The sequence below is a fragment of the Buteo buteo genome, chromosome 12 (genome assembly GCF_964188355.1).
Source record: "Buteo buteo chromosome 12, bButBut1.hap1.1, whole genome shotgun sequence".
In the NCBI taxonomy this organism is placed as follows: Eukaryota; Metazoa; Chordata; class Aves; order Accipitriformes; family Accipitridae; genus Buteo; species Buteo buteo.
Genome location: NC_134182.1, coordinates 37341264 through 37366489, shown reverse-complemented (window position 1 = coordinate 37366489; position 25226 = coordinate 37341264). Strand labels below are relative to the sequence as shown.

Here is a 25226-nt window from a genome sequence, read left to right as displayed (position 1 = left end):
CTCTACTTGTCTTTGCTTTGATTTACTTGGCTATAAAAAGGAAACAACATTTCCCTTTCTCAAATTCTGATATTAGAGTTCAATTTCAGCATGGCAGATACACTGAACTAAACAATTCCACTGTTTTCATTGTCATTTCAGCTACTTTCATTCAGCTGTGTATATGCACTACTACTGGGTGTTAACTGGTATGAGTAAGGGAAGAATTACTTTTCTTTTATCTGTTTGACTTGAAGGGAAAACTTGAAGCAATTGTGCAATCCAGGGCAGCTGATCATTTTACTTCAGTGTTTTAGAATTTGGTTATAATGTAACAACAACATGGCACTAAAGAGCACAGAGCATGTAGAACCAAGTAAGCTTGTGTCTGAGGTATTTCATCAGACTGCAGTCCTGCTTCACTAAGGATAAGCCTCGAAATTACTTTCCTAGTCCACGCACTTTCACTTGCATGCTTTTCTTTTGCTCATGTCTACACTGCATTTGTACATGCAAGTCAGTTAATATCATTAAACTGCACTTATCTATGCTTCTGTTCACCTTGTACATGCTTCTATCCAACTTCACCTCCAAAATCCTCATGTCATATACTTTGCTGCAGCTACTTTAGCTAGAAGAAACCTATTTGTAAGTCATCTTTTCCTACAAATTAAAGTTCATTCAAGTAATCAAATAACCAAACTTTAATGACACTCCAATGACTGCCACACAATGTTGCATCAAGGAGCCTTCTACAACTCTGTTTCACTAGTTATAGTGTAATATACTTTGTTCTTGCATTAAAAAAAGCAGCACTACTACGGCCCCTGCAGATGGGGAATTCATTGTATTAGCAGTTCACATCTGAATTGTTTCAGATTCAATGATAGCTTCATATGATTACATATGCTTTCCAGCTATGTGACTGAGCTAGTTACAAAATGCTTGTATGACCACAATAGCTGCATATTCCTCATGAAACATTAGAAGACATGAACAATTATATTTGTTATGGTTCTCCCATCTCTTATTTTTCTATAGGTTATTGACTAGCAAAGCTTAGCAGTGAATTTCATTAGCTGTCTTGCAATTTATTTTTTCTTAAATATAAATACTTTTCGTGAACAGGAGCAGAAAGTATATACCATTTCACTGAAAAAAATTTCCCCAAACACAGCTGGCCTCATCTAACAGTGGCTATCCTATACCATTTGTGAAAGCAACCTTGTGAAAGCAAAGCTGGAACATTCATGCAACTTTTCAGGGAAGAAGTAAACTATTTCATGTATCTTCTGCAGGAAGTTCATGAGCAATTTATTTAATCAAAGAGAATTTTATAGAACCTCTGTACAGTCAACAGTCTAAGATAGTCTTTCTTATCTCTTCTAACCAGTATTTGTGCACACCCTGTTCATCCTCACAGTCCTTCAAATTTGGATGTCCACACGTAAACACTGCCTAGCTTTGGAAGAACCAGATCAAAGACTGTCCTTCACAGATTCAATGTTTCCTGTATTTACCACCCCTGACAAACCGCAAACAAACAATCACATTTAAAAAACAAATCAGCTATAGTTTGGGTAAATAAAGAATAAGTTTCTACTAGAATTCAAAATGTTTTAGAATAATTTATTAAATTGGAATAACTTTGAATGTGGAGATCAGGCTACTCCTCCAAAGCTTCTGTGTAAGACTGTGTTATGCTAAGTATGGAGAGATTTCACTGCTGCTGTGTTTGTTCAGCAAAGAACATCCTGGCAAGTGAAAAACGCAAGCACACAATGAAAGATTCGTGAAAACAAGACTGGAAGCAGCCAGCTCAGTTTCATACTGCAAATTTTTGGCAGACATTCAACTCCTTCTGCTGTTTTTCTCGCAAGCACATCTATCTGTGTGATGTCACCACATTCAGCAGGGAGGGAGCCAGAACAAATTGGACTGACAGTGTCTTACAGCCTGCCAGCCTCTCGGCACATGTTGTTACTATACAAAGGATGTCTAGAAACCAAGCGTGCTCTACAGATTCGCAGTCTGTACACCCTCCTAAAGACGACTCCAGAGAAGTGCCTATGGAAAAAGTGTGTGTGTGCATGTGTGTGTAATTCTAAAACTTCAATTTTAGCCAATCCATCTGCTTTGTAGTCTTCTTAATTTAGGAAGCACGAGATAGGAAACTCAGCAAAACTCACAGCCAGCTCTGTAGCCCACACTGTCACAGTGATCACTGTCAGTAACCTGAATGCACTTTACTTCCTGCAGACATTTTAGTACCATCAGAGGGTCACTAGATACCAGGACTATCTTTGCTCCATCATTGCACATCTGCTTGTAGTAGTCACTGTGGCTGAAATCGAGTAGGTGTAAAATTAAAGCTATTAAAGCTAGTGTAAAAGAAACATGTACGCTCACACCAACTTTTTTGTTTTGTTTTTTTGCTTTGCTGTTTAAGATATCCCGAGATAGAGAGATAGAGATAGAGCCCTCCAGAGAATCTACCACAGCAAGTATTTACAGAACCATCCCCACTACAGTACACTTAGCTAGAAAGTTATCATCAAGGAGCACTGATAGATGGCTTCTGAGAATTCATACTCAATAATGGTTTTTTGTGTGTCTGTTTTTAAACAAATAACAAACCATTACTCCTCACTTCAAACAGCCCATGTTGTTGCAAAGGTCTGCCTCAAATGCTGAAGCTACTGGAAAGAGTAGATGAACCAGAAAAGCCAGAGGGGAAGTTCAACCTACACCACGTGAAGAAAATGATTTAAAACATGAGGAAACATGTTTCAGTAAGCAGGGCATCACAAAGCCTGGATTCCATGCCTTTTGGATCAGTGGCTGGGGAAGAAAATCACTTCAGTTCCATGCCTCAATAAAATCAGAACTAATGAATTTTATATTACAAAAGTAATTTTACAAATAATAGTTTTTTTGCTGTATAGAGGCAAAACAACACAATTTGGGAAATACTATTCAGTAATATCCACTTGTGGCAGCAATGGGTTCAGTTTTTTTAACCTGGTGAATGACTCAGCCCTCTTCGTCTATCTGAGTTACCAAATCACAATTCTTAATGTTCTCTCCAGGCAGCATGCTGAAGAAAAAATATGAAGCAACTGAGAGTAAAAACAGAAATTCCTTAAAATACTCTTTGCACTCAAGAAAACAATGTCTATTTTAATAGACACATGAAAAATTATTATAACAACACATGTATGTATGTTTGCCTGTATCAATGGATATTTTGTCTCCAATTCACTTAGTTGAGTCTTCCTTGAAAGAAAGAAGCATATTTATATGGCAGAATGATGGCCTAAAACATGAGGCTACATTAAAACAGGTGTAAGGGAAAAAAAGATAAAAAAGTATGCAGAAGAAATGACAAGCATGAAATACATACCTCTTCCTAAGAGAAACATAAAAGGGTCATTTAAAAACAAAACAAAACAAAAAAATCAAAGGACATTCAAAATAAGTGCTACTGTTTAAGGAAGGACTATTACAATGGAGTGAACATCTGAAATGCTGCTACAAAAGTAAAGTGAACTGTGAAAGCTAATAACTTAGATATTAGTCCAGTATATACAGGCTGAATTCTATGCAGTGGTTATGACCTCTGGAAACCTATGAAAAAACCCAATGTGGATACTACTTGGGGCTGACATTCAAACTGAAGAAACTGCCTTACTATTAGACATGCACATGATAAGAATTTTACAGAATGTCAGCTGGAAATATTTAGACGGTCAATTGTTAAATAACCTTCCCAGAGCTATCCTCTAATCAGAGGATTAAAACAATTCAAGATTTGTACGTCACAATCAGAATCACATGCCAAGACTTCCTGCCTGCAAACTGGAGGTGGGGGGGTTGGGGAAGGGAGGCTCAAATTTCTTTATTTGCAGTATAAAGAAACTCCCTTCATTTGACACTGATTCAGTGAACTTGGCAGTTCAAGATACTGAAATTTTCTTTACCCAAAGCTATAACCTGTAAACTCTCTTCTATACTTTGTCCCAGCTTCCTAATTTTCAAAAAAATAAAGGATGCTGTCTTAGGAGCAAGGGATGACTATGTAACTCAGTTTTAGATGAAATAATATTTCTAAGTAGTCATAGACTTCCACAGCTGCAAAAGCAAAACACACCCCTCAAATCAGCAGCAAACTAAAATCTTAACTCCTCTCATTGGAAACAGTTTGCATTCCATGATACTTTGGTTTTCACAAAAAATAGGGAACTTCAGTATTGACTTTAATTTCTAAAAATAACAAATTACTTTGGGGAAGAGACTTTTGTAAACACCTAAGTAATTTCTGTGCATATAGGTAATTATTCCATCTTTAAATACTGTGTACCACTTCAATATTAGCTGCAACCCTAAAAGAAAGGAAAATACTTCAGTTAGAAAACAAAAATGAATGAACAAAAATATTTAATGCAATGCAGGGGCCCACATAAACATGATAACAAAGAAGGCACAAAAGGAACTGTGACTGCGAATTTAGTGCACGTTAAAAACATCTGATACAAGGCTGCTATCTGTAGTTTACGCAGTATACCCACACAAGTGCAACTATGGGACCAAATCCTATTCAATTTTTGAAGCTCTACCACCTTGAACACCAGATTGGAGAAAAAAGAAAAATAAACACTCCGCACGTAATTCTTCACTATCAAAATCCACTGCTTAATGTAACACTCTTGACAGTAAGATTTAACAAAGTCTCATGTGGTTGACCCACAGTCCTCATTCAGTGCTATTCTCCTTCCCACACCCCATGCTGTCTGCACAAGCATAGATCATTCCCACACAAGCAGCCTTACACAGCAAGTGTAGCAAACCCCCAAACAGGCACAGGTAAAACCTCTTCCAAACAGGTCTGCTGCTGAGAGGCTGCCCATACAAAGCCAAACAGGTCTGCTGCTGAGAAAATGCCCCTACAAAGGTACCCTGAATTTACAAAGTCAGGTGACATCGGTGCTGAAGTAAGGCAGTCAGTCACTGTATTTTTGCGGATGTATATTTAAAAAAAAAAAAAAAAAAAAAAAGCAAGTGCATCTACTTTTTCCCTGAGATAGCACTAAAGATTTTGCATGCATCTTAATGATTAGCAGCTTCTGAAGCTTAGTCATTGTAACACTGAGCAGCAGAATTACTTTCTTTCCTTCCACACACACCTTCAAGGAATTCACTATGAGTCCAGACAAGTTCAGAGATCAACACTCCAACCAAAACACCTCATTACTAAATATCCAGGACTGAGTCTTAAAGACTGAGGAGAAACCTAATGTCTGGGAGAGGCTGTATATTGTTGAAGAATTTTATATTAAGTCAAACCTACACACACATATATATAAAGTCTGTATCCGTCAACAATTTTTCTAGACATTTAAGATTAGGTGGGACAGTTTAACAGAAATGGGGACAAATGTATAGAAATGGTGATTTCCTTTATAATTCAGAACACCTTTACTTTTGACATAATTTTCATTTTACACATAGATAAACGGAGACAGAATGGTGACTCAACTTGCTGACAAAGACTTAAAAGCAAAGATTCCAGAAAAGGAAGAGCTCCATTCTCATATTTTTAACAACACTTGTGCAGGTATTTAGCTGTGTACAAAGATCCATAATTTGTTCTATCCAATTTTCAGAAACACAGTGAACTGATAGAGGTATTGATAAATAAAAGCTTTAGTAATTCATAGGTCTTCAAAGAAACATGCTTGGAAGATTCAGTATTTTCAATCCAGAATGCATCGTTCACGCATGAGTCCACAGACTGGTCACTGGCCTTCAAAACTGACTCAAAACAAGCAAATACATTATCAATGGGATTCTGTTTGCTATGCAAGGGCCATTCTTTTTGGACACCCTTCTCCCTCCTTTCTTTTCAATCTCACTACAAGTCCAGATTTACCACAATAGCAGTAACAACAGAAAGACTGCCAGATTCTTGGACAATGAAACAACCAATGAGCTACAATTTCTCATCAAATGCCTGAAGCATTATTAGTAGCTGTTTCAAGGAAAGGTGTTCACAGTCAGAAAAAAACTGGTGAGGACAGAAGAATTAAATCAGATTTACACAACAAATAAAGAGAAAACCTAAATAGGTGGAATGAAGACTAACACGACTTATCACAACTCATTAGGATAAATTTAGTTTGAAACTCTTTAATGAGGCAAGTAGGAATAAAATGTTATCTACCCACCTACTCCACAGAGGACAGAGGTCAAAGGACTCAGCAGGCTGTCACACATAGGATTTGTTTACCACATTTTCTGTTGATTACTTATTTGTACTTACTTTAAGAACATGGAACCTATCTTTCAACTAAAATGACATTACTTCATTTAATACTTTCACCTTTTTAACTGTTTTTCCCGCCACCACTATGACTTAAGATAAAATTGCTGGGAAACTAGGGGAAGGGCAGGGACAGAATTAGCTGCCCTCATTCTCTCTGCTGTTTCTTCCCTGGCTACATAACAAAGCTAACACTGGAATCAAGCTGTTGTGTATTTAGCAGTGTTCTCCACCACCCACCCTCCTACCTGTCTGACTATACTTTAAAGCTCTGTAGTAAATAAGATTCCTTTATCAACCAAACTTCAGAAACATGTCATTCTGTATCTGCCAACAAACTGCTGGACAGAAAGGACTAATAACAGGGATCCAGCCAACATATTGGACTAGTTTCCTCCTTTTTAACCAGCTATCCTATACTCAGCTTCTGTTGAAACTGTGTCAGAGAATGCCGTTAAAAACACCTCCTCCACAATAGCACCCCATTGACGTAGGTACTCATCACAACATCTGATGTCTTCCCACAGTCACAAACTTTGCCTTTAAGTTACCACTACTCCAAATACTGCCAGAGCCCCTCTTGGTATCATTCCACACCATTTCACCCTAAATGCACTGTCTCATAGCATCCATTCATAGCTGTCCATGACAGTAACATTTCTGACATGCTTACATTTGCTCTATTACTAAGAGCTACTTCACCTGTTCACTAATCGAGTGAATCAAGTTCAAAATAATTTTTTAGCACTTGAGTTTCCAGAGTTACATAGAGTACAGATGGAGGCCATCTGTTATCAACCACAATTTTTTTTAGACAGAACTACAGCTTTCTCTTCCACACAACCAGCTGGAAAGAGAGAGAATCCTAATCCTCCTCCAGCTGGGAGCCAAAGCTTGAAGAGCACCCTTGGAGAGCAAGGGTGAGCTCTCAAAATATAATTACAATGCTCTGGTTGCAGATCATTTATGTACTCCACCCAAAACAAACCAATCCACAAATAACTTCCTTGCCAGTAACGGGACAGTCCTTTGCTTTAAGACATGGAATTAAGTTATTAACCTAAAACAGGCACAATATAGCAATAGCTACTGTATGCTTAAAGGCCTTCAAAACAACTATGATGCCCTCAAAGCATATGAACTTTCTAAAAAGATACAAGAAGTTTGGCTTCATGTGATAAACATGAGTGCACGCTGGGATCTAGAACTATTATTTGCAAGAGGGAAGGCCTAAAGGATGCTGCATGTATAATAACCCAGAGTTAAAGTGATTGATAAGTACCAACAGATATAAATAGCAACACAAAACTAGGAAGCAGACATGCCACAAGGAACACATATGAGACAGCAGTACAGGGAATCTGCTTTAAATATTCCTCCTATTTTTCAGCCACAGAAGTTTCCCTCATTTTTTTTTCAGGAAGCACTTTCAGAATTTTGTTTTTATACCCTCAGTTGTACTGCAGGACAATACTAAGATATTTACTTAACGGTTGCTACAGCCATATCCAGTTTTAACTGACATAAAAGACAGTTTCAAGGAGAGTGCAAATGGAGATCAATTAATACCATCTGTATTTTCCTTTTAATTGTGGAAGAAACAGTCCAACTATTGTCCTGAGACCAAATTTCAAATGCTCTGGAAACATTCAATATGTACATCAATTATTTCAACCTCTCCTTCAGTTAGCTGACGTGTTAACATATTTTTTTAATAATAAGTTTACAAAAATTCTTACAGCCTTTTAACGTGTGTTCTGTAACAAGCATCAATAAAACAAAAGCAGAACAAGTTGTCTGTATCTAGAGCTTCCAGCCTTAAAACCTGCATCTTACTATAGCTTAGTTCCTCACAACTATGTGCCAGGAAAGAGCTCTTTGCTCTTAACCAGTCCTATATATTACTGTACTGTAGTAGTGCAGTAATTCTTACACTGTAGTAATACTATATTAACTATTAAACAGTACTTGTTAATTGTAGTCATACTGCAAAAAAAAAAAAAACCCATGCCTACACCACACAAATGGTAAATTTAACTCCTATTTGTTAAATACATTATTACTATTTTTGTTGACAGTGAATGGATAAACCAGAACATGCAGGGCACTGAAACTACACTTTAGCATTCTGGGGATAACATCTTTAGCATTTATCAAAAACTGCTGCATTAATAAGGTAACACAGTTTGCTTGGACTTTTATACAAGTACTACATTCTGATCTTCCACATGTTCATTGGTTTTTGACTAAAGCTAGTATTCAGGCTATGGCTGGGTTCCTCCTTCTAGCTTGACCATCATACTACACAATTTTAAAATCACGCCAAATGATTCCAAAGGAAGATATACCCTGCAGTAAGTACTGCCATAATACACAGACATAATATTTTGTAATCTCAAAACCATGAATGCATTTGTTTTGTAATGACTAAAAGACACGATTAAAATTTTCAGCATGTAGCTAATATACCATGACCTTTATTTGTTACATAGATACTATTATCTTGTGCTCTCCATCTCATGAGTATTGTCTTATTTCACACTAAATGCCAACTTTCTAAAACAAGATGCTTTTCAGTTACACTTTTGTACAGTGCCAACACAATATGACTTGAACTACTAGGTACCATAGACCTACAAATAAAGGATACTGTACCAATGAAAACTGTTCAGGAAGACAACCCAGGGCTTTCCAGACCAACATAGATTCACTGAGCTCTTCTGTTTCAACAAAAGGGGGGGTGGAGGATAGGGTGGGAAAAGCAAAGTTATCTATTTCAAAGGTTCTGATCAAAAAAGACTTTAAGTATTGCAATCTTCAATTCTTTCCCCCAGCACCCCAGCATTCTAAAGATGCAGCACACAACTGCATAAGAAGTTTCTCACAATCAAATATGTAATATGCATTTGATAGCCATACATAAGCATCAGATACTTGTTACTTTCTGGGCTTCAGATGCACAAATAGAGTATTTCAAGCTAAGTGCCTATAAGAGAGAGAAATCAGTCTTTCTTGTCTGGCAAATGGAGCCTACCTTTTGTGCCAAAAAGTAAGCAAAGAAATAAAGGCATTAGTGGTACAGATAAAACAAAGGTATAGCAGGTTGCATGGCCAACTCAACAGCATGCAGCCAAGGCCTCTGATGATGTGCCAGTTCACAATAGAGATGATTAAAGAGGCTACCGCCCTGTGTTGCCCTCTCTATCCCTTCATTGGAGATTCCCTCCCTCCAGCAGCAGCTGAATTTCACAACACAGAACATTAACTTAAACCAACAATTTCATTTAATAGTAATAAACTTGGCTACAAACCACAGCAGCTGAGGAGCAAAATACCACTTGCTTTATCTTTGCAATGGCTGTGGTAACCTCTGGCAGAGATGCAAGGTGTCAGGACAAATAAGATTAACTTCCTAAATCATCTCTATAGCACCTGCCCCAATCAGGAACAAAAACCAAACCAAAACAAAAACCCCAAACTAAAAACCCAATCAATTGGTGGTGAAATATCCCAGAAAATTTCATCAAGATACTCCCTAAGTTTTTTCTGCATACTCATGTCAAGCCTTTATTTCCCAAAGACATCTCAATAGCCAGTATATGTTAAAACACATACATATAACAGTGTCATTTTTTATTCTGTTCAGCTTTTCTAAAGATGACAAAAAAATTCTGCCCTCAGCTATCTAAAGATACATGGCATTCATTTAACGATAAGTTATGGTTTCCAAAGCAGCATCGAAGAATTTTTTCTCCCACCTCAGAAAAAGCATTTTTAAAATAATAATTAGTAGGAAGTTTCAAGGAGTAAAACTATTCCTCTGAACAAATACTAGCATACAGCAATTTTCCCTCAAGAAAAAAAAACCTTTTAAAAGTAAAAAATACTGTTTCAGTCTGCAAGTATACTAATTGCACATGAAACAGAAGTGACAGTTATACTTTAAAGAAATCTTTCATGCAGATTTAATCAGTGCTTTACTGTAGAAATTGCACTATAATAGTGGGATTACTTATTTCAGAGTCTAGCTTGCACAGTATGGCTCATTCCCTACAGATGTCACTGATTGATGGTGGACTCAGCGCCGAATGTTCTTTGCTCCACGCTTATCACCTCTTTGGCTGACCTAATGTGGGAGGCCTGACATCTACACTTCCTCACTTCCAGCTACGTTGAAGGGACAGTGCTTGCCTGATACTTACCCAGGAGGCAGCAACTCAACCGCCTTCTCTTTCATTACAATTTCATTATGAACTCCCTTTATTTTTAGGTATTGCAACAATTTGCTGCTACCACCCCCTTCTTTCTTTCTACAACAGGGGTAGGTATTGTGAATCTTACTAGTCCATCACCTATCATAGAAACACCACCAAAGTCAAGTCCAGCATTTAGTCCGAAATGTCACAAGGAATGCAAAAATAGCTCTTAACTGCAATTCCCATTTTAGCTTCTAAACTACAGGAAACTGAAAAGAAAGAAAAGGCCACTTCCCTAAAGCCTACACGAGTGAAGGCACTCAAGCGCTTAAAACTGAAATTAAAGACAACTCTTCTTTTGTCAGCCATTGTCACTAACAGATAAGCAAGTTTCAGCACTGAGCTCTGCCCATCAGCAGGTTTTTTTTCCTGTTTGCTTGTTTTCATCCAAGTAGTGTTTTCAGGCCAGGGATTTCAAAACCATAATGTCAGCAGCATGTCATTACTACCTGGTAAACCACGATAACTTGCCAATTTTTTTGCCCTTTAACACTAAAATGTGGTATTCACAGAACACTGAGATAAAAAATAAGATCTGAAAAAAAAGCAAATAATATTTACTAAACAAAGCTTCTGTAGTGCTGCTTTATGTTTATTTTAAAAAATTAAGCCTCAAACTTTCATAGACCTCCTGCAAGGTACTCAGTTTCATAATACACAGGAAAATAACCGGAATTGAATGTTCACTTTTAGGCATCCAAGCAAAGTGGCACTAGTATCAAACAGACAGGTAAGCACTTGCAGCTGAGTAGAAACTACATTTGAACAAATAAAAGGAAGAAATACTACACCTTTAAGATTCATAAATTTGGATCATATGATATAGGGAGAGTTCTTAAATGGATGTTAAAGACCAAACAGTGCAAGGATAAAAGATTGACAACAGCAAAAAAGAGACAGATCATTAGGATTTCTCAGGTTTGGGAGGTTGAGCTTTTGTTCATGGTGTTGCCAAGGCTCTTCTAAGAATCAAGAGAAACATCGTCACAATACTCCCAAAGAATCTGTACTGAACAGTTCCATTAAAGAAAAAAAGGGAGAAAAAAAAAAAGAAAAAAAATCCCTCACCACTTTCAAGCACCCAATAAGTCAAGAAAATTACTACAGCATAGTAAGCCTTTTGCACTTGCATAACTGGTTGAGATTTAATACAGAACAGTAGAGTGAAGGAAGATTATCACATAGTGTCTGCATTAAAAAAAAAACAAAAACAAACCATCTTAAAAATCCTGTAGAATAGGAACTGATCTTTTGGCTTCTGCTGACTTGCCAGTCAATTAATGCTGGCAGAATCTACATAGAAGTTTTAGTATCTTAACTTCAAAATTATTTAAAAAAATAGTATGAAACTCAGCTTGGGTTACACAGCACAGAGATGGTACCTGAAGAGCAGAAATCTAGGATCTTAGTTTAAAACACACAAAAGAGGGGAAAAAAAAAAATCAGAAGAATTTATTGAAGAAATTCCTTGCAAAATTTCCGCTATAGCCACTGTGCATTCTTATGTTACTAACGATCCTTTTAGCGTTCAAGCTGCTCAGACCTGAGCAGGTGGAAAGGAATTAGGGAGCATATCTAAAAGCCCAAAACGCACATACATGTGCGCACACATTTATATTTATGCACACACAAGAACTTGATATACATATTTTTCCATGGGACAAAAAACAAACCCCAGACCAAATTCAGCATTTATAGTAGCCCATATTATCATTCACCACTCTGATACATCCCATTTTAAGAAAACCCCAGGGAACACTTCATCTGAAAGAATATCAAGCTGGCCCCAAGTTTTGGCACATTAGAAGCCTGAATAGGCTGCGAAACATACTGTGTTAATAATAATACGCACAGCTAATATTTTCCACTATTACTACCACTCTCAATCCAGCTGTCTCATGTGCCATGCTTGTTTACATCCAGTTTTCATACTGTTTTACAGCTGTACTGATTTCATTACAGATAGTTGGAGAAATACATAGGAAACATTTGTAGTCAGAACACTTGAAAAAAGGATAGAGGAAGCTGCTGGAATTTTCAGCATAGTAATACTTACTTCCTATGTTCCACCAGGCCACAACACAACGCTCTCACTAGTTAAGTACTGCGTCCACAGTAGAGCTCCCACAGTTAAATGAGAACTTCAGAGAAACTTTACTGGTGATAAAGCAGTTGTGCAGATTTTTTTTTAGGAAGAAGACTCCTACAGTAGTTTTAAGTCTTCAAACCCTAACAGATCATAAAGCAGTCCTCTCACCACAGAGCAAAGCTGACTTGAAAAGACACAAGCAGCACACTCTCAAAGAACTCATCCCTGAAGAGGGTATTTACAACAACAAAAAATTTTCAACACTCCTGAAAAATCTATTACTGATAGAAAAAATAATTTTCACGTTCTAGAAGTACTGGAGATTAGTAGTGCAAAGACAGGAATCACTGGCAAATTGGTCTTCAATAAACACAGACAGACTTCCATTTTACTATGCGTGCACAGTAGCACAAGGACAGGAAAGATACTGACTGGGTATTAATTTCACTCAAACAACTTCATCTTGAGGTTGGAGTGGAGGGTCAAAGACCTTAGGCGTGCAGAAGGATGGAAGAAAGAATGGGAAAAAAGCATAAAAATAAGAGAAAACTATACAAACCAAAGTATTTTTCTATTATGAACTATATTTAAGAAGAGCGGGAGAGGCACACAAAAGGGAATAGAAGTCCCTAAGCATTCATTCCAGCACTTCCACACTCTCTCTGCCCTCCGATTTCACTCTTCAGCTGCTATATCCTATATACCTTTTCTTCCTATTTCACAACAAAGCTGTTCTGGGACAGAAAGTGATTTTTTTCACTGTGAACAAAGAAAGCCTCTAAGACAGCATTAGGTGGCAATTGCTAATCAGCGCTTCACTATGTTATCTGTATTCAAATAAGAAGCCAAACTGGCAGTCAAATAAAAATGTGAAAGTAAGAGATGATCTCAAGTTTGCATTGCAAATCCAACTCACCTTTAAGTGAGGAGACCTACTTCCTATGTTTTGCTAACATTAACTATAGTAAGCCTGTTATCATACATTCAATCCTCCTGTACAGAAGTGTTACGAGGTAAATTCCCCACAGTGGTTCATTTGCAGTTTTCAGGTCCAAAGTACAAATCACAATCTATTATGTTTCCTCTGATCACGCTTCAAAATTTGGACACAGTAAGATCCTAAATGCACGTTAGTCATTTCTAACTTACAAGATGCAAGTTAAACAAATCGCTGACCTCAAACTGCAACTCTGTATCGATACATTTCATCAATCACAAGAAAATGCCCATGCAAACTGGGTCTTACCTTATCCTTTTCATGGGGAAGGAGACACACTGGAGGGAGACAGGAAAGAGACTCAAAACTCTCCTTCCCGTCAGCATTAGTGGTTGCTTTAGTGTTGAGTTGGTACAGGGGTCCATCTTTAAGGAGCCTACCATGGCCAACAGCACGTTTGACAGCTAATCGTAATTGCTGGTGAAAAATGGAGGCAGCGCTACCTCCAAATAATGCAGACACATCTTTCTGACCTTTCAGAAAGCGCTCGATGTTCTTCAAGGATGAGCCACTAGACTCAGCCAAGCCCTCAATTGCCCGTTTGATAAGTTTATTCCAGTCCACGTTTGGTTTACCATCCAACTTGCCATGGTTCCGAGGCTTCGGAAGTGCTATTCTCCCAGGATTATCAGGATCCTTGTAGGAGTTGAGACCCTTGTTGGAGACTTTTAAAATAGTTCCATCTTTAACACTCAACTCTAACTGTTCCAGAACAGTTTTGCGGTCCAAACCGTGTGAAGATGACACTGCATTGCATATCCTCTCCTCTGAAGGACGCTGTTTTTGCTTCTTTACCTTTTTGATTGCCTCCAAAATCCACTCTGTATACAGCGGGTTGGCGAGTTTTACCATGGTGAAGAATTCTGTATATCCATAGAGTCGTTATCCTTTATCCCGATGCTGAACAAGTTTCACACAATGAGAAAACAGATTCTCGAATGATGGGAACCAGCTAACCATAGCATACACGTTTTCTGTTCTGAATTACTCCTCCTTTCTCAAACATTATTTGTTTTCACACTGAAGAGAGGAAAGCAAAACAATTAGAAACTTCCTCATTCTTTCCAATAAATCCCATAACAGCTTCAGAGAAAGTTTTTCCACAAAGGTATAAAGATTTCAGCATATCTCACCTCAGCTTCTGGTCTGCACACTCACAATCAGAAGAACTGTAACATTAGGCCTAGAAGAAAACAAGAAGAGAGACATTTCCAAAGAACAGTTAGGAAAAAAAAAGAAAAAAATTAGCAGCCAACATTAATTCATTAAACATATAGCAGAGTTTTAATGCACTACTACAGTTCTGAAACACTTAAGTAACTCTTAAGATTTTATCTTCACTACTAATAAAAGCATGCTTTAACAGTGAAATAACTCCATACAACCTAGAGAAAAAAGCGTGCCCTTTTTACTTCAATCCATAAGTCAGTATAAATTCTATACCGAGTTCTATATCATTGCTGAGCATGAACTAAATTAATATTTGGGGAGGGGGGGAAACCCACAACAAAGATCTTAAAAAAAAGCAGCAGCTCTCTTCATTTTTGCATATGGAAGACACTGCCTGAAACTTCAACAGAAAGCAGTGGGAATAGCCAAGAGTCTTGAGCAAACAGCAAGAAACTTTCAGAGCTCTTCCAGGAGCGTAATCATAGGTCTGATTCCCTCCTGCTAAGAAAAGCTATGACAGTTGTTCCATCAAGAAAAAAAGTGAAGAAACGCAGCTGGAGATTGTAATTAAATGTTCCACTTTCAGAGACCGTAGAAAAGAAGAATACAACATTATAATCTTCAGTATAGATGAGGCACACTGAAAACACTTGAGGACAAAGTAACAGGTGACCATACACAATGAAGAAGGAATGCTTACGACACTGCTAATTAAAGATGCAGATGGAAGGGTAGGAGGCTCTACTTCACAGCCTTTAGTTGTCTTTAACAAAGACTTTTTCTAAGTGTGATAACAGTACGTTGTGCTGAAGTTCTACTGCAGAAGTACACTATCCGAGAAGAATTTATAAACTGTTTATTAAAAGGAATAATTATTTTCTGCAAGGGAAGTTTTAGTCACGAGCTAGTCGTCAACACAGTTCTCCCATTCTGCTTTCTAGTAAGTACTGAAGAATTTACCAACACACAGAACGCATTTGCATACAGACATCGGACTCAATTGCACAGCTTCATACAGCCAGTACTGGAAAGATTCAGAACTACTGTTCAGACCAAAAAGGACGCAGCGCTCACCTAGAGTTCTTTCACCCCGCGAACAACAGATGTAGAGGGAAATACGGTCCCGGGGACCTGCCCGCCTGGCGAAGCGAAGCTGTGCTCCCGGGGTGCCCGGCACGCTATAGGATTCCGGGGCCACGGAGAACGCAGCGCTCTGTCCCCAGCACAGCTCGGTGCGCACGACGTTACGTAACCGCCCGGCCAGGCCGGGGCGAGACCGGGACGGTCCCAACGCCGGGTTGCTCGTTCCCTCGCTATCTGCCTGACAAGCGGCCCCTGCACCTGCTACCGCTCGTCCCCATCCCTATCCCGGACAGGCCCCGCACACGGCCTTCCCCCCCCCCGCCGCTCCCCCCCCCCCCGAGGGGCGCGCTGCCTCAGCCGAGGGACTCGCACCAGCGGAATCGGTAGAAACGGGGCGCAGGCCGCAGCCCCGACAGCCAGCCGGGCCCCCACACCGCTCTTCACCCCCGCTCCTCCCACCCCGGAGACGGGTAGTGCAGCCCGGCTCCTCGTACCGGCTCGGCCGGGCCCGGGCCCGCGCCCGCCTCAGCCGCGCTCTCTCGCGCCAGAGCCGGAGAGGAGCTCGGCCCGCGACCCCCCCCCCCCTTCCACCCTCCCTCCCCGGCCTGCACCGCCCGCCTCATCCGCGCCGTGCCGTGGCCGCCGCCGCCGCCTCCCCAGGGTGTAGGCCCGGCGGGCCCCAGGGGAGCGGGCGGCCGGGTCCGGGCCTGGCGCAGAGCGGCGGCGGGGCCGGAACAGGCCGCGAGCCTGGAGCGCCCAGCGGGCCTTCCCCTTCCCCAGGCCACCGAGGTCGCCAGCCGCCTTGTCCCCGAGCTCCCCGGCGCCAGGCACCCGAGCCGGGGTGGTCCCGCCGGCGCTACTTACCGAGGCCTGCGAGAGACGGGAACCGAGAGGCAAAGGCCGGACGGCGGCGAAGCCCGAAACTGACACGGCGGCCATCTTGGGTCCGGAGCTCTGCGGCGGGGGGAGGGGGCGTGGGAGGGGAACAGCCGGCGGCGGGCGGGGGCGCGCGCGGGGAACAGCGCGGCGGGGCGGGGAGGGGAGCGGCGGCCGCCGCCCGCCGCCGGCGAAGAGCCGCGGTAGACGGAGGTTCTGCGGCAACAGACCGGGCTCTGTGGCGGTGAGAGGCGGGGCTCGCCGCCCCGGGGCTCGGCCGCCTGCCGTAGGGCCGGCCTGAGGTGCCATGTGGGTAGAGTTAGTGCGGGGCCGGGGCGGGAAGGGTCGGCGGCGGTGGCGCACGGCGAAGGCTGACTGGAAAGAGAACTCGGGCGGGACGCGGTGAAGGCTGACTGGAAAGAGAACTCGGGCGGGAGCCGGGAGAGCGGCTGCCGGCGGGGAGGTCTTGCTACGGCTGCGGGGGGCCCTCCGCGCTCCCAAACCGTGAGGCTGCGACCGACGGTACGGCTACAAGCGGCTGCTCTGGCCGCCCAGAACCGGGCGGGAACGGCCGGGCGGCGGGAGGGCTCGGGCTGAGGGCCGTACTCTGGTTGTAACCTCTGAGGTAGGAAATCCACCTCTTGGGCTTAATTAAGCTTGCGCTTGGAAGGGTGGCTGTGGGGTTTTCTGACTTAAAGGTACCGAAGGGATGCGGAATTCTGAAATAACGATGCCATTTAGCTTGGGGAGCGGGTATGCCCTGCTGTACCTCCCAGCTGCGCGTGTTTAAAGACTGCTGTATCCCGAGGCACTTTTTGCGTGGTAATTTGTGTAACTTTCTGACGTCTTTGATACATTTTAATTTGTAGAGTAAAAATACGCTGCCAAAACATGAGCTGTTCTACACGGAAATAACTTGGGAGCTATCTAGATACTTTACTCTTGGCTCCACAGTGCTGGCTGTTTGTCACTGGAATCACAAGGGGTCTGTCCAAGAACAGAGGTCCACCCTTGGCTAATTTATAGAACAGCACGGTTCTCTTTTGCTCTGCAGAGGCGTAACATTGGACTAGCATGTGCTGAAAGTTGGCAGAAACGAGCAAAGAGCAAATTCTCATTTTACAGCGTTCTCTCCTAGGTTATATTTGACTGAAAGAATCTCATTTTGTTATCCACCCTGGATAGCTACGTGCTGCATGCAATTCTCTAACCTCTTCTAACCTCTGGCTCAGTTTACCCGCTCTGTGTACATTTTTCACCACTGCCTTAAAGGACAACTATTGTGTGAAGTTTCATATGAGCTTCCCTTTTTAGAAAAGAAAAAATAAAATCTTAAGAAATGTCATGGAGACAGTTGATAAAGCAAACTTGATGTTTTCTGAATGGCTATGTTTAGTGTCTTGAGGTGAGAAATTTCTCTTTTGAGTAAGAGAAACTCTTTTGATGTTTTAACAGTGTAGGTTTTTCAGTATGAAAGTTAAATGTTCTCAGCAAGTTACTTATTACTTGAAGCCGATGGAGTTTGAGATGCTATTGTACAAGGTGCTGTACAAACAGTTCTGTTCCTGCCATGTAGACTACAGAGGTCTGGCCTTGTCTTGTCAGAGTTGGATTCTCCCTACAAATTAATCTCCTCTCCCACCTCTTCCTGAGTCTTCAAAATTCCAGTGGTTCTATGCTGCATGGCTCCCAGTGCCTCAAGGCTGTGGTGCTATATTCAGTAAAGCTAATGGAGATATAAATGTAATTTCCGGATAAGAAAGTAAAGCAACACTAAGAGGATTCAGTACATAACAGTGAAACCCACTTACGTTCCTACAACACAGAGTATCAGCCTGTAGACTCTATTCTGTTTCAAAATTGGCAGTAGGTTATTATTAGCACCCTTGCTTTTCTACCACTTTCTTTTTTATTTTCGCAGCACAGGCTAATAGTTAAATCATCAGAATTCCTGCATATGGCAAACTACAGATGGTAAGGAATTGTTTTATCATAGACACAGTGCGTGGTATGGCAACACCATTGTGTAGCACTGCTCTTTGACTGTGCTTAGGTTTCTCTGGGGGTTCATGTACTGTAACTGAAGTATAGTACCCTTCAATAAGCAGTTTTCAGGCTGTCAGTAAATTAACTAGCAAAATTAAATTCTGTTCTGGCAGCATCTTCTGCCATGTTCTCCTTTTAGGTTGCAGTTTATGTAAGCTCCCGAGCCACTGTGGAGACTGACTTTCATAACAAAACATGATCTTTGTGCTAACAGTTTGGAAGCAGCCAGGCAGCATTTCTGCAGCAGTAAACAGGGGTGTAACTGCAAATTGTTCTCTGCAGGTGCCAGCAAGATACTTCAATAAGCCTGTCTGATTTTAAAGCAGAAACATATTTCCCCTTTTCTCTCAACAAACTTTTCCTTTGGTGTGCAGAAATAATTAATTACCCTATGGTTGGTTTTGTATTGGCACCAACATTCTTGATGGCTAAAGAAACTGAAGTAACTGTAGGAAAAAATGCAGAAGTGATGACACCATGAACTGGGTAAAATACTAACAATTTTGATTATGGGTGCAAGCAGTCAGAGGGAAATGGCAGTTTTTAAATGATCTATGATACAGTCAAAACTGAATTGTGTTTCATGAGACAAAAAAGAAATGCCTGTATTGAAAAGACAGGTCCCATGACTGTTGATTTTAAGGTCCAGGTTAAAAACAGAAAGGTTTGCATTTCTTGGAGGACTGAACTTGTAAAGGCTTTATGTTGTTGGTGAATTTGACTGTGTGCTGCTGCTTTCTGTCTGTGACGCCTATATGACTCCCATTAATACAGTCTCCAACAGCCTCATAGACTGATGCAATAATCTTTATGATACCTTTGCGTTAAAAGTGATTATATTAAAATCATAAATAATTATTTTAAATTTAGAAGTGCTGTAACTAAATGACAAATTATTACCCCTTTGTTGCTCTCAAATGTGCAATTCGTTACAGTAATTTGAATTAGACATTTAAAAAACATTATTTGATGTTTAAAAAATGCATTTGATACAAATCATGACTGTAAAAGAAATTAATATATAGGTCATATCTCCACTAGATAGCAAAAAGCTCATCTAGTGCATGTCTAATGCATTAAATAAGGATGTATGCATACAGTAGTATTAAAAGGTAATGTCAGAGTAAATAAATGGACCTCTGCCCCATTTTTAGGGAAAAATATCTACAACGTATCAATAGAAAATAAGATCTAATATCAACTCTAAACTGTGCAGATTTTTGCATTCTGACATAATCAGTCCATTCAGCTTACTCATCTTACAGAGTTGGTGATATCACTGCTTAAAAGATTGGCCCGTAATCATGAAGCATAGTCAGGTGTAAAGACTTTCGATGCTTATGCAGCAGTCCTGCCAGCAGGCAGTCACCTTCCTTCCCCTGTGATAAAGGTTGTATGCTTAGACAGCTTATTATTGAATGGGATAGAAAGGACTTCTTTTTTGTTGTTCTTGTATTTATGTTTGTTCCCAGCAGAGCAGTAAAATCGGAGGATTATTTGTAATAGCATCTGCCTGACTCGGACGTCCAGAGATCTGCTATACGAACATGAAACACCTGTTCTAATTATGCATAGGAATCACTTGGCGTACAGTTTGGATGCATTTTGCATGACAATTGTCATTTTCATGCCAGCTGGATTGCGTTTTCAGTTGTGTTACTGCTCTGCGTTGAACAAATCAACAGAATAATACAGTGGAAAACGTTTGACTAGCTGCTCCTCAGTGTAGAAACCGGGTTACTTAAGGCATTTTATAGACTATACTAAGCTGTCTATCCTAAAAAGGGGTACCCTTAAAAAAATAAATTAGAAGGCGTCGTTTTTAAGGCCGCAGGCTCTGTTACCTCCAACGCGGGGTGCAGCCCCGACCGCCCCATCCGGACAGCCTGGACGAGCACCTCGTACCGGGGAGAAGAAGGACATGCGACAGCCTCCCTTGTGCCTGGCGCCTGGGTTTTTACTACCCTCCCTCCCCGCCCCGAGCAGCCGGGAGTTCGCGAAGGCGCCGGGCGGGGAGCGGGGATCCGGCGGCCGCGGGCAGGCCTGGCGCTGAACCCGCCTCCCGCCCTTCTCAGCCCGGGGCGCGGGGGGGGGAGTGTGCCCTATGGCGCCCCCTGCCGGGCCGTGCGTTCTCTGCGAGCGGAGGGGTGGGGCTCGCTGCGCGCGCTCTTGGGGCGGCCCGCCCCTTTCGGGCGCCTCAGCTGATGGGGGGGGGGGGGGGGGGTGTTGGTTGAGCGCGTTCCCGAAGTCGTCTGCCGCCCCCAATGGAAGCTGAGCGCAGAGCGTGCCGTTCTCTGCGTCATCATCCCAACGCCCCTCCTCGGCCTATCGGGCGTGGCTGTTAGTGGGTCACCCAATCAGAGTGCTTGCTGCCGACCCCCCCACCCCCCCCTCAGCCCGGGGTGGGGAGAGTTTTTGGCGCTGCCAATCCGCGCGCCGAGGGGGTGGGGCTTGTGGCCGAGCAAGGAGGCCGGCGCGAGGGGGCGGGCGCTGTGAGGCAGCGCGAGCGCGGAGGGGAGGCCTCGCTCCGGCTCCCGCTCCCGCTGCGCGGCGGCCCTGTCGTGCGGCCCAGCCCCGCCGCAGTCATGATCCACAGCCTGTTCCTCATCAACGCCTCGGGGGACATCTTCCTGGAGAAGCACTGGAAGAGCGTCGTCAGCCGCTCCGTCTGTGACTACTTCTTCGAGGCGCAGGAGAGGGCCTCGGAGGCGGAGAACGTGCCGCCGGTGATCCCCACGCCGCACCACTACCTCCTCAGCGTCTACCGCCACAAGATTTTCTTCGTGGCCGTCATCCAGAGCGAGGTGCCGCCTCTCTTCGTCATCGAGTTCCTGCACCGCGTCGTTGATACGTTCCAGGTACGGCTCGGGCGGCCGAGCAGGGGGAGCGCCGGCGGGGCGAGGGCTGCGCGGAGCGGCTCTCTGCTTCTGCTTTAGCTGAGGGGTTAGTTGATGTGTGCCGGGGGGGTTAGAAGTGGAAGAGCCCCAGGTTACTGCCGTGTGGTAGAGGAGAACGGGGACGGGGCGGAGAAAAGGGAGACCCTCAAGTTAGCGGAACTTAGTTTTCCCTTTTTCCTATCTCTCAATTCTCATCCTGCACCTGCGAGCATCTAAAGTGGGTCTCGAGGGCCTGCGGCGGTTAGGAAGGCACTGCCGAGGATGGCTATGGAGTCAAGGTCAGCCTATGCTCGCAGCGAAGGACCTTCCAGCAATCAAGATTTATATTTCTGTTTCGCAGCCTTGTCTCTTCTAGGAGCTGTGAACTAAGACTAAGCTGGCCTTGTTCTCACGAGGAGTTCTTGTGATTCATAGCTGTGTGCTTTAGTCAGTTAGCGACAACCTATCCATGCGCTTATATCTAGTGATATTTCTTGGAAGTGTATTTGCTTCGTAAAGAAGCGAGTCAAAGGAGTTGCCCCAGAGCAGCCATATTCCCTCTGTGCTACAGCTGACATGACTGCCAGTCAGTTTAGGGAAATAGCGAAGATGTCCGTCTTCTGCCTGTCAGCAACAGGATTGTGTAGTCTGGATTTGAAATGTCTTGTGACCAGCATCTTACCGGAGTAGAGGAAATGTGGGTGCTTGGTCAAACGAGTATCATGTGAGCTTTTGCTTCCAGATGCCAGTCAGAATGTGAGTGTAGGCTGAGTTATGTTTCACTGAGTTCAGGGAGTGGATTGGCTGTTCAGGCCAAAAATGTACTATGTCAGTCACTTAGGTCTTGTTTTTTGTGAGGGGATGAGGTGTGAGTTTGTCTTCACTGGCTTGGCCGTATGTTAAAATCTGGTATGTCTGAAAAAGAAACAGTGTAGTGCAGGACTAGGGGTTCTCTATTGTCACAGTTTACTGCTTTGTGCAGGATGCCTGATCTCTTTAATTGCTGTAAGGAACTGGAAGCTCAGGTTTGTGTTTGCGTGCACTCGCTCGCTCTCCAGAAAGATGCGTGAAGTCCCCATAGAGTAAAAGTATGATTAAATTAAATGTTCAGTTTTAAAAATTGCTGAATTATTGGGATTGCTTCCCATAACATATGCTGAATCTTGAAAGATGTCCACTTAGTTTTATATACCTACATTGTGTTACAGATTTACAGTTTGACTTGGTATATTTTTACTGCAAACCTTAATATTGCTAATTATTGTTTTTGAGTAGGAGTTGAAGAAACAGTAGAGGAATCAAGCTGGGGAATAAACTGGTCTGTGGATCTTTTATGATTCACGTTCTAAGGTTTTGCTTTATACACCTCTTAAGTTATGAGGAAGGAGGGTTTTGCTATATGGATAGAATTATTTTTCAGCCTTCTCAGAATACTGGACTTCTGCTGTTAGTCTAATACATCTTAGTATGTGTAAGCAGTCTGTACACCCCAAGCTGTATCAGAATGAAAAAACGTGGGTAGCGTGTTAGATGGACTTCAGAAATGTTCTCCTGTAAAACAAACATGGACTTAGGTAGAATATGCAGAGGATTTGAAGCTGTGCTTCCCCTATATTTCACATAAAAATAAATTCTAAAAAAATATTTACAGAATTGAAGTTAATAATTGTACTACTGCCTATCTGTATGCGAGCATTATAACAAAAGTACATGAAGAGCTTTGATGTGGAGTGGTTGAATTCCTCAAACAGCAGTGCTGCATGGTTAAAATATTGAGAGTACTGTAGGTAAAGACTAGGGCAGCTGAGGAAGTATATATAATACTGGAATCTAATGAAAGGCATCACTGCACACAAGTCAGTAGTGGCTGCGGGAACTAAGTTTTGCTTATTAATATTGCTGCTTAATCGGTTGCTATTGAGCCACTTTCAAGTGCTAATTAAAACAAATCTCGTAGCTATCAAAGGGAATCTTGTTATATAGAAAGGAAATAAAAGCATTGATGATATGGCGATTTGCCAGCTTGCTGTGGCAGTGGCAGCAGTATGCTTAGAGTTGTGCATGTCTGTTGGACTGGTCAGTCTGTCTGCTTGTACTAATACATGGAGGTTCAGTGTTGTTTCACCTCCTCCAAGAAGAGGCTTGATTTATTTCTGTGGGACAACACTGAACTGAATGATCACTAAGACTTCTTCAGAGATTAAGTAATTATTTCTTTTGCACAGGATTATTTTGGTGTCTGTTCAGAGCTGATGATCAAGGACAATGTTGTGGTGGTTTATGAGGTGCTGGAGGAGATGCTGGACAATGGCTTTCCATTGGCAACAGAGTCCAATATTCTTAAGGAACTGATAAAACCTCCCACTATCCTGCGAACAGTTGTCAACACCATCACAGGTACAGGAAAACAAAAAGATAAACTGGGGAGGCCATGTGGCAATATTCCTGCATAAGTAAATTAGGATATAGCTGAAGAAAATTTAAGTTGTCCCATACCATTCTAAACCTCAGCGTAGGTATATTTAGGGGGAGTCCTGTGTTGGTGCTTTGCTTTGAGGTTCCTTCCAGTTTCAGCACCAGCTGCACTTTTTTTTTTTTTTTTTAACTGAAATGGATAGATTACATTTCTAGTTACAGCCATGACATGACTTCCTGGATGAGTTAGTTTGGTGTGGGTTTTTTGTTGGGGTGGCTTTTTCTTTTGTTTTTTTGTTATACTTCCCCATGCCTTATTGTGGTATGTTTTAGAGTTGGATGTAAGAGAGTTGTAAATAGTAGAATACAGTGAGTCTGGAAGAGTAATTCCTCTCCTACAAAGAGATAGAGGTTCTCTTTCTCTGAGAGGGGATTAATTACAATTAAGCTATATCAGGCCAAGGACTTGTTCTGGGGCACTGTCTAACTCTTGTGGTTGTTGTGATTGCCTTTGTTTTTCCAGGAAGCACTAATGTGGGTGACCAGCTTCCTACTGGACAGCTGTCAGTGGTGCCTTGGAGACGTACTGGTGTAAAATATACCAACAATGAGGCGTATTTTGACGTGATTGAGGAGATAGATGCAATCATTGACAAATCGGGTATGGAAGTTGCTTCTGGCTAAGATGAGGGTAACTTGTCTTGATAGTGCCTGAAGAGAGATTTAGGTTCTTAAAGAGGGGTTCCCTCATCTAAGTGTGGGAAGCTCTATTTCTATTGTTACTCTGGAATGCTGCCAGCTTGTAGGTGCTATTCAATCAAAAACTTTAGAGAGGTACCAAGGTTTTCACTTATCCTTGTTCCTGAGGTCTTGTAAGCAATTCTGTATTGGGAAAATAGAAGGTGAGTGAAAATTGTGCATAGCACTGTCTCCTTAGTTTCATGCATCTTAGTTTTGTTAGAGTTGGCAGCTATTGTCATTGGCCATTAAAATGGACATTGCTGGTGTGTACAAATAAGAACCACTGACATCTTCTCTAGAAGTCATTGGGAATGAGAAAAACGTTGAGTGGGCAACATAGTGAGCCATGACATTTCAGAAAGATAATAAATTTCCTTCC

At 42.0% G+C, this 25226-nt stretch overlaps 2 protein-coding genes across 4 annotated transcripts in view; one reads left to right on the top strand and one right to left on the bottom strand.

Moving 5' to 3' along the window:
* Positions 1-16857, bottom strand: part of KAT6A (lysine acetyltransferase 6A) — a 51995-nt gene extending 35138 nt beyond the window's left edge. For 2 of the 3 annotated variants that reach the window (XM_075043397.1, XM_075043399.1), the window contains exons 1-3: positions 16758-16857; positions 14774-14823; positions 13890-14660 (exon numbers count right to left, since the gene is read on the bottom strand). In XM_075043397.1, coding sequence (XP_074899498.1) covers positions 13890-14492 — 603 coding nt within the window. In that variant the 5' untranslated portion in view covers positions 14493-14660; positions 14774-14823; positions 16758-16857. Of the gene's footprint in view, positions 1-13889; positions 14661-14773; positions 14824-15884; positions 16163-16757 lie in introns of those variants that run through there. The other variant, XM_075043398.1, reaches the window with a different exon arrangement.
* Positions 16858-16951: 94 nt separating this feature from the next.
* The window catches only part of AP3M2 (adaptor related protein complex 3 subunit mu 2), a 13273-nt gene continuing 4998 nt past the window's right edge, over positions 16952-25226 (top strand). Inside the window, exons 1-3 of the mRNA XM_075043392.1 lie at positions 16952-21673; positions 23917-24088; positions 24630-24767. Coding sequence (XP_074899493.1) covers positions 21401-21673; positions 23917-24088; positions 24630-24767 — 583 coding nt within the window. The 5' untranslated portion in view covers positions 16952-21400. The remainder of the gene's footprint in view (positions 21674-23916; positions 24089-24629; positions 24768-25226) is intronic.